This window comes from Hippocampus comes, unplaced genomic scaffold (assembly GCF_001891065.2).
Source record: "Hippocampus comes isolate QL1 unplaced genomic scaffold, H_comes_QL1_v1.1 scaffold319, whole genome shotgun sequence".
NCBI lineage: Eukaryota > Metazoa > Chordata > Actinopteri > Syngnathiformes > Syngnathidae > Hippocampus > Hippocampus comes.
Window position 1 is genome coordinate 557,643 of NW_017806090.1, and position 8,212 is coordinate 565,854.

At 43.3% G+C, this 8,212-nt stretch overlaps 1 protein-coding gene across 3 annotated transcripts in view; it reads right to left on the bottom strand.

Moving 5' to 3' along the window:
* Window positions 1-7,096, bottom strand: part of smc1b (structural maintenance of chromosomes 1B) — a 24,377-nt gene extending 17,281 nt beyond the window's left edge. For 2 of the 3 annotated variants that reach the window (XM_019894821.1, XM_019894819.1), the window contains exons 1-15: window positions 6,882-7,094; window positions 5,656-5,844; window positions 5,414-5,526; window positions 5,131-5,334; window positions 4,503-4,741; window positions 4,016-4,274; window positions 3,790-3,930; window positions 3,312-3,394; window positions 2,291-2,498; window positions 2,032-2,217; window positions 1,307-1,498; window positions 1,080-1,226; window positions 572-709; window positions 308-424; window positions 97-203 (exon numbers count right to left, since the gene is read on the bottom strand). In XM_019894821.1, the coding sequence (XP_019750380.1) occupies window positions 97-203; window positions 308-424; window positions 572-709; window positions 1,080-1,226; window positions 1,307-1,498; window positions 2,032-2,217; window positions 2,291-2,498; window positions 3,312-3,394; window positions 3,790-3,930; window positions 4,016-4,274; window positions 4,503-4,741; window positions 5,131-5,334; window positions 5,414-5,526; window positions 5,656-5,844; window positions 6,882-6,990 (2,432 nt within the window). In that variant the 5' untranslated portion in view covers window positions 6,991-7,094. Of the gene's footprint in view, window positions 1-96; window positions 204-307; window positions 425-571; window positions 710-1,079; window positions 1,227-1,306; window positions 1,499-2,031; window positions 2,218-2,290; window positions 2,499-3,311; window positions 3,395-3,789; window positions 3,931-4,015; window positions 4,275-4,502; window positions 4,742-5,130; window positions 5,335-5,413; window positions 5,527-5,655; window positions 5,845-6,881 lie in introns of all 3 variants that reach the window. The other variant, XM_019894822.1, reaches the window with a different exon arrangement.
* Window positions 7,097-8,212: the final 1,116 nt, after the last annotated feature.

Genomic DNA, 8,212 nt, shown 5'->3' on the forward strand with positions numbered 1-8,212 from the left:
AGAAAAATAAAAAAAAAAAAAAAAAAAAAAAAAAAAAAAAAAAACGACCGTAGAAGTGAGAAAAATAAATCCCAATGAGTCTCATATTATTCATACCACTTCCTGTCATGCTCTTCCTGATATTTCAGCTGCTCCTGCTCAAACACTCTGATGTTGTCCACACCGATCTCAGCACAGAAGTCAGAAAAGACCATTGCCTCTGTCTAAATAAACAGTTTAACGACTCAAAAAACTCCATGAGATATCTTGAAACTGTAAAAGATCATGAACCTTTCTTTGATACTTCTTTATATTGAAGGTACGACACCTGTTCAATCTGGCCTTTAAGGTTCTTCAAGGCAGCTTCCTTTGCCTGCACACTTTCCAGCTGCATTTGGATCTGGACATCCAAGTTTGCCAGTTCACTCTCATTACGGGAAATGTCCTGGAATCAATTGGTGAGAAATGACAATGAGTGACAAGAATGTCCAAAACTATCAAGCACATAAAAAAGGAACAGGTGGCACCACATCGCCTGGCATTAGCATTTTTAATAACCGGGAACCTGATGGAAATCAAGAGCTCGTCTTACCCCGAGGCATTTAGGGATGCTTTTCTTCCCAAGGTTATCCAGATCATTTTTTGAATACTTCATGCGGGTCTGGGCACCCTGAGCCTGTGCAATAATCAGTTTCAGGTCCGACTCCTTCCGCCTGAACCTCATTAGTTCCTGCAACACAACAGACACACAACAAGACAACAAATATTATTCTTTCCATCAGTGGTTCTCAAACTGGGGTGCCCGGACCTACGGAGATCTGAAGCTGTAGCCTGGGGGTCCCTAAATTATTTAGCAAGGAAATTATTATTGCATATCATTTAATAATATGCATCACGGGGCACTAATAAAATAAACTTAATTCACTAATTGGGCGGCACGGTGATTGACTGGTTAGCATGTCCGCCTCACAGTGCAGAGGTGCGGGTTTTGATTAGAATTTTAACAGGGTCTTTGGAAAACTTTCTCCATGCATTCCATGGCTCAATTTGCAACTTAATGAATTAAGAGCACATCGAACACTTAATGTATGTTCACTTACCTGTAGCTCATCAGCCAGCTGGTCTTTTTTAGTCTTCAGCCTGAGGACATCCTTGTCATTCCAGCAGCGAGCTTTGGTGCGCAGTTCACTGGAGCCTCCGGAGATTATACCAGACTTTGAAAACAGGGTCCCGTCCAGAGATACGGTCTAAGGCACCCAATTTCAGATTTTTTTTTAAAAAAGCCCATTGTGTGCATTTCCTGCACCCATCTGAACAAAGTGTTTACCTTAAGGCGGTGCTCCCCATCAAAGGCAACGCTCTTGGCCTCTTTAATGGTTTCACACACCAGCGTGTTGCCACACACAAATTGCACCACGCTCTTCAGGTGTGGCACGTTTGTGGACATATTGATGAGCACAACGTCCACCACCAACCTGGCGCCCGGTATCTCCCTCAATCGTTCATTCAGGGGACTCACCTGAAAATGCGAGCTGATGGTTAATAATGCCACATGCAGTCGACCAAACAAGTCATGCTTTAAGAAGCCAGTGTTTTTTCCTGCAAATAAAATTTTGAAGTTGTGGCCTCTGCATAATTTTTCAGGCTGCATCTGACTCGAAAGCAGCTGACATCGTGACTGTTATCCAACCGTTGTTGCTCTCGTAGGGTGTCATCTTTAACTGCGATTGCCACAGCAGAAACAGTTGGAAGTCGCTCCTGAACTACCAAAGGATAGAAAAGACACACATTTCCTAAATTTTTGTTCCAACCGCAGATTCAAGTTGCAATTCATATTACAGATGACGTGATCATTTTTCAGGTGAAGGCCAGAGTTCAGGGCAGGACAACAAGGCGATTGGGTTCTGCAGGACAAACATGATAACGCTAATCCGACGTTAGCAAATCAACATAATTTACAGATGAATTTTCCGTAACCTTTCCACGTTTCCCCCAAAAAGGCTGGTAGCTTGACAAATTCACCTGGCTCAGAGGTACTACTCAAGCACTTACATCCAAATAGTCGATGGGCAGGAAGATCTCAGGCTCGGCCCGCTCCTCCTTGAGGAAGTTGATGCAGGCCTGAGCCGCCTTCTCTGTCGACACCACGATGGCCTTCAAGAAGCGGCCGCACACCTTGGTGACGGCGAGCTGATACCTCTTGTGGATGGGGCTGCACAAGTCACACAGGCGGCCGTACTGGGACAAGAAACGTGACAGATTTGTCCTGTCTTGCTTTCAGTTCATATCATCCTCATCATACATCTCTTACCACTGCGTCAGGGAAGAGCCTGTGCATCTTTTCCAGGATCTCTTTGCGCTGTCGCTGCCATTTGCTCTCCTGGCTATCCAGACGGGCGTCCCCCAGTTGCTCCAGTACCTGGCCCAGCTCCTCTTTCACCTGGGCAGTACGCTCTCTGCCACGCTGCAACTGTGCCTGCAAGCTCTCCTCCTCGTGACAGAGGTCATCAAGCGATGACCTAAAAACAAACACACGGGGACTCCATTTTATAGAGAATAGGATGTCAACAAAAATTCTGATAACAGCGAATCCCCGCCGATGTTACCGTTCACCATTCGCAAACTCGCATAATCGCAAATGTGTCTGACGATAGAGAAATTAGGGTGGTAAACTTCTCAAAATGACGCAGAGAAAAGTCTGGATCGTTATGGGCAGTGGTGGATCGGCTGCTAACAGATAGCTATGTGCCCGACTTCAAATAATGAGTTGTAGTGAATAATTCGTAGTCATCTGGGAGACTCCTTTTCAAAAGTGAGAGACAATTTCAGCCTTCACAGACAGCGAGATTTGCTTCCGTTGACCAGACATGTTTTCAGACCATGTGCTCAGGACCGCGCCGTGCCTCGGGAAGTACAACAATGTACTAATCGATCAGTAAATTTGCTAGGCAACACAGTGGAATCCCGCGGTACATTTTGTTCATAAGCAAAGTCGCAGAAGCAGTTACCTTCCCACAGTTTGTTGTAACGAAGGCCTTTTCACTATTTTGTGGGAAAAATTTGGTCGTTATAATGAAGTTTACGTTATAGCGTGTTCATTGGAAGCAAAATCGGCGAATGGAAAATTAACTGCGTTATAGGGATGAAAACGTACCCCATACACTAAAAAGAGAGACTGTATCTCAAAATACAAAAATTATAAAATGTCTAAAAGAAGGAAGTGGTATGTTTTCATCTCCCTAACGCTCGCAAATAACGTGGGTTTTCTGTAAACCTGTAAATTAGCTACAGAATGTTGTTAAGTGGTAGAAGGAAAGTGCATCATGACATACTTGCAAGCCTTGATGTACTGCTCGAGCTTCTCCGCTCTGTGGCTTAAATCATCCAACTGCGTCTTGTTGTTCTTGATTCCAGCCTATAGCAGAGGAGTCAGTATCACCATATGTTGCCTTTGCAACTTCACCATTTCAAACCTAAAAATGTGAGATTTCCCATTGAATTTCATACGAATTAGATGTGAGCTTGCTGATATGGTCGACATTTTTTGGCTACTTTTAGATTAAACAGACTGCCAGGTGGTGGCAGCATATCTGAAGCTCGCTCGAATGAGCAACGGCTCCGAAGGAAACTGCGGCAATCACTTGTCCAAAAGGTCTTCATAAAATGAACATTTAAACACAACTTAAGAGGGGGAAACACAAACACATTCATGAGGTGCATGCATGTTGGGCATTCTTATTCTTGAGTATTTTTTGTACCTACATTCCAGTAGCTATTTTCATGGATACAGAGTTTCCATTATGCCATTACCTGCACCTCCTTCCGTTTGCGCTGCTCAAACTCTATCTGATCATAGACTGCCTTGACATCCATCTGCAGCTTCTCGGCTTGCTGACCCAGCACTGCACTCTGCTTCCTGGACAGCTCCTTGAGTTCTTCGTAGCGCTCTCGCTGCCGAGCAAGTCCGCCAAGAAAATAATAAAAGAATAAATTAACGATGCATTTATAATACCGAAAGTTCTTTGAACACACTCACCTGGCTCTTATCCAGTTCAACGTCCATGCCATGGGACATTCTTTGCCCCCGAAATTGTTCCTCATAGACCCTCCAGGTCTTCTCCAACTCCTCTTTTTCCCGCTGGGCTTCAGCAAGTTCCTGCTCCGTCCAGGCTAAGGCTTTCTGGCACTTTTTCATCGACGCTTGAAGTTCGTCTATCTTTTTGAGATGATGGGAGGTGTTCACTTTGGCTTTGATGAAGTGAGAACGAGACTGGGACAGGACATGCTCCTGGGTGCTAGACATGAGATTCAGTAGATAGGTCTTTCAATTCACCTTCTGCCCTTAACCCAAAATAATAAATGTGGGAATACAGGGAAAACTGTGGACATTTTGAGCGATTTATTGTGATGGTTAATGTTGTTCAAATCAGTTTTTCGGTGAGGGCTCGTAGATATACTTTCCTAAATGTGAAAAAAAGCAACTAAAATCGAAAAATCTGAACACAAACTACATATAAGTCTACCGTATCTCTTTCTCCATCTGCTGCTGCTCCCTGAAGAGGCGTCCATGCTCCTTCTTGAGGGTTTTCACCGTCTGCTCATGGTCCTGCAGAGAAGCGTTCTGAGCGGCCACAGCACTCTGCTCGACACTCAGAGTGTCGCTAGTCCTCTCGATGGCCTTCTCATTATAGTAGAGCCCAGCCAGGCTCAGCTGCACACGCTTCTGTTGAATATCATCGAGCAGGTGCTGGTATTTTTTAGCCTGGGACAAGAAAAAGAAATGGTTCCATCACGCCTTATAAGAGCTTCAAGTTGAATTATTTTTTTGTCCTGTTAGGTCACTCTGGACTGTTGAGTGCCTTTTCCTTACTGTCACTTTCAAAAATTCTCACGTGTCAATCATTATTGCAACACGACCGATCAATGGGCAGCACAACTACGCTTGGAATGTCACAACTAGACCAAGTAAATGTCATTTGTTGTTTTAAGGGGCAAACATTGGAATAGAATCAAGTCTAAGTTTACTCTATTTCGATTTCATAGTCATTTAACTGTTTTATGCACTCTGTAACCTGATAACATCATAAGCTGTCCACTGTAGTAACTGTTGTCCCTGAAAGGGTAAGAAGTAACTCGCCCAATGCTATTCACCTCTAATTTATCATTAGATATCTGCTTTGTCTCGACAGCTGCTGATTTCTTCTTGTTGAACTGAAAATTGGTGTCCTCCTTGGCCTTCAGCATGGCCTCCTTCTTCTGGTTGTACTCAGCCGCAAACTCTTTGGACTGACTGATAAGCTCTAAAAGCTTGGCACGCTCCGTGGGGTTCTTCAAAGCGATGGACTCCACTGCACCCTGGTGACCAACGCGGTAATAACATGATCTGAAAATCCAGCATTAACCATCCGGCACTGATAAAATCGAACACTTCTACCTGGAACACGAGGCAGTTTTGAGCTTTGGTGATGATGCCGATCTTGGCAAGCTCCTCTGTGTACTGGCTGAGAGTAACTCGGTTGCCATTGATAAGATACTCGGAGGAGTCGCCTGAGAAAATACAGTCACAAATAAAAATAATAATAGACGGAAATTTCCACAGACAAGCCACGTTTTCCTTCACTTGCATTTCCTGTCAGTCCAAATATTGAGCCAATTCAAAAGTGAAAACATGCTGACCAGAAAAACCCCGAGAGAAGATGATCTCCTGGTCCTGGTCGTGATGGTAGAACATGGTGACGCAGGTTCTGTCTGACACCGGCTGCCCGATGTGAGCTCCATGGATCAGGTCACTGAGGTACTTCACCCGCAGAGAGCTCGCCCGCTCCCCCATTGCAAAGCTTATGGCGTCCATCACGTTGGATTTACCTGGTTTTGAGAATAGCATAGTTGTTACAAACCATAGTTATCCCGGAAACATTGACTTCTCCTCCAATTCACTGAAATACCTTATGCTGCTAATATCAGGTATGCACAACTTGAAAAAAAAATTGTATTAACAAGAACTAAATACTTAAAAACCACAAGTTTAGAACTTCCAAATCGAACTTTTAATCCCGAAGTTTACTCATTCTATTGAGATTTTATAGAAGTTTTTATCACGCGGGTGAGTCGTCCACGGGGATAAGATGTGGGAATCTCAGGTAGCCAAATAAACAATAGGCAGAAGGGGGTCGCACTGCAGATATGGCTTTTCTCGTAGTCGTTCCCTTATCTCGACTCAAAATGGTTCTCTTTACTCTCACTTATTCCTGAATAGCGGCACACCGCGTCGCACAGACACTCACCACCGGCCAGAAAGTTTGAGACATTTTTGCCCGATTTTTGAAACCTTTAAAATGTGACAATTCCTTAATTTTTAACAACATTTAAACATCGTTTTGTTCTTTTATTCCCGCTCTTTCCGGGGACATTGGTCTTGCTCGAATAATAAAAAATGATTTCCATTTTGTTGTGACGTCCTGGGCATATGTAATTTACGATAATTAAGCACGAAACAAACACAACAAGAATGTCTTTATTCACATTTTTGGTAGGAGTACTTTTAAGCGGTACACAATAAAATACATAAAAATAATGCTGTAAGAACGAATTTGAAGATAAGCAAGTTGAAAATATTTTTTTCTCAATCAAACGTTAGGTAAAACAGCATTATTAATAGCCACGAGCATGTTTCAAGGTGAACTTTCGACTAGAAAACGTGGCTTTTAATATCTTACGAGTCGATAAAACAGCTCATACATTCTAAAGAGACATACGTAGTTAAAATGAGTGCAAAGATGTACATTAAGACACTCCAAGGACTGTATTTTAGCAGCTAGCTTTGCCCAAGAGTTAGCTCGCCTTTCATAAAACGTGGTGAAAATAAAAAAGAAAAGAAAGGCGGGGTGGGGGGGGGGGCTTACCGGAGCCATTGGGGCCAATAATGCAGTTAAACTCCATGAATGGTCCAATAACTTGTTTCCCTCGCCATGTCTTGAAGTTTTCAACCACGAGTTTTGAGAGATATCCCATCACTGAAAAGGAATAGACGTCTGAAAAGCCACACAAAGATGGACTTTCCCACCGAGTCAACGACAGGACTGGAATGACCTTTGTTGGACTGGCGGGAAAGGTCTTGGAAGGTTTCAAAAGAATCGTATACAGTATACAGGACAAAATTAGAATTTGAATTTATTGGACAGAGACAGAAAGGTCCTGGAAGGTCAATACAAATAATGTGTGAAGTACCGTTACTAATACAGTAATCCCTTGTTTATCGCGGTTAATGGGCACCAAAACCACCCGTGATAAACGAAAATCCGCGAAGAAGCGACCAATTAACATATACAGGTAAAAAGTCCGCAAAAAGTCCGCAAACGGATTTAAATGCATCAACTTTGTGTTTCTTGCTAAAATATGAAAAATTACAAACTGCCTTCATTGCATATTCATTAAGAAAAAAAATTCAATTTTTTTTTTTTTTTATATGTTTGAAAAAATCCGTGATGCACTGAAGCCGCAATAAACGAACCGCGAAATAGCGAGGAATCACTGTACGTCTAAACATATGATACAGACAGGAGAGCGTCCCTCAGGCACTGGGGTTGGAAAAGTCTGCCGAAGTAATGCAACATGGTCCCCGTGGAAAATATATTTCCTCTGTTGTATCACATCAAGACTTGAGGAGCAACTCAGTTATTCTGTATTTGTTCAAGATCCATTTTCACTGTATTTTAAGATCATCTGCTCTTATGAAAAGAAGCTGGAATACAAACTTGTGTCCGCAAGTCATTCTGTCAGGCCGTGATTGTACAGTGCTGAGTACTCTGCGTTGTGGTCGCAACTCCGGGTCAAGGCATGTGCAAAGGGCATGTCCAGATCATTCACGGGAGCAGCTTGGTGCATTGCCCAGAGCAATAGAAACTTGTTCCCACGAGAACTTCCTTCAGGTGGTGATCGTATAGTGGTTAGTACTCTGCGTTGTGTCCACAGCAACCCCGTTTTGAATCCACGTCATGGCATGCTGAACTTATTCATTTGCTGTTTTACTTTATTCAGGACCGGAACATTCCTCCACAAGGGACCACCGAGAGATCTTGACTTGCGCTTGTGGGGTGAGTGGCGCAATGGATAACGTGTCTGACTACGGATCAGAAGATTCTAGGTTAGACTCCTGGCAAGCTCGTGAGGAAATGTTTTTCTTTTTTTGCACACGGTGGTGAAGCCGTTGTGGCCGCAGGAAACCCTGTTCACA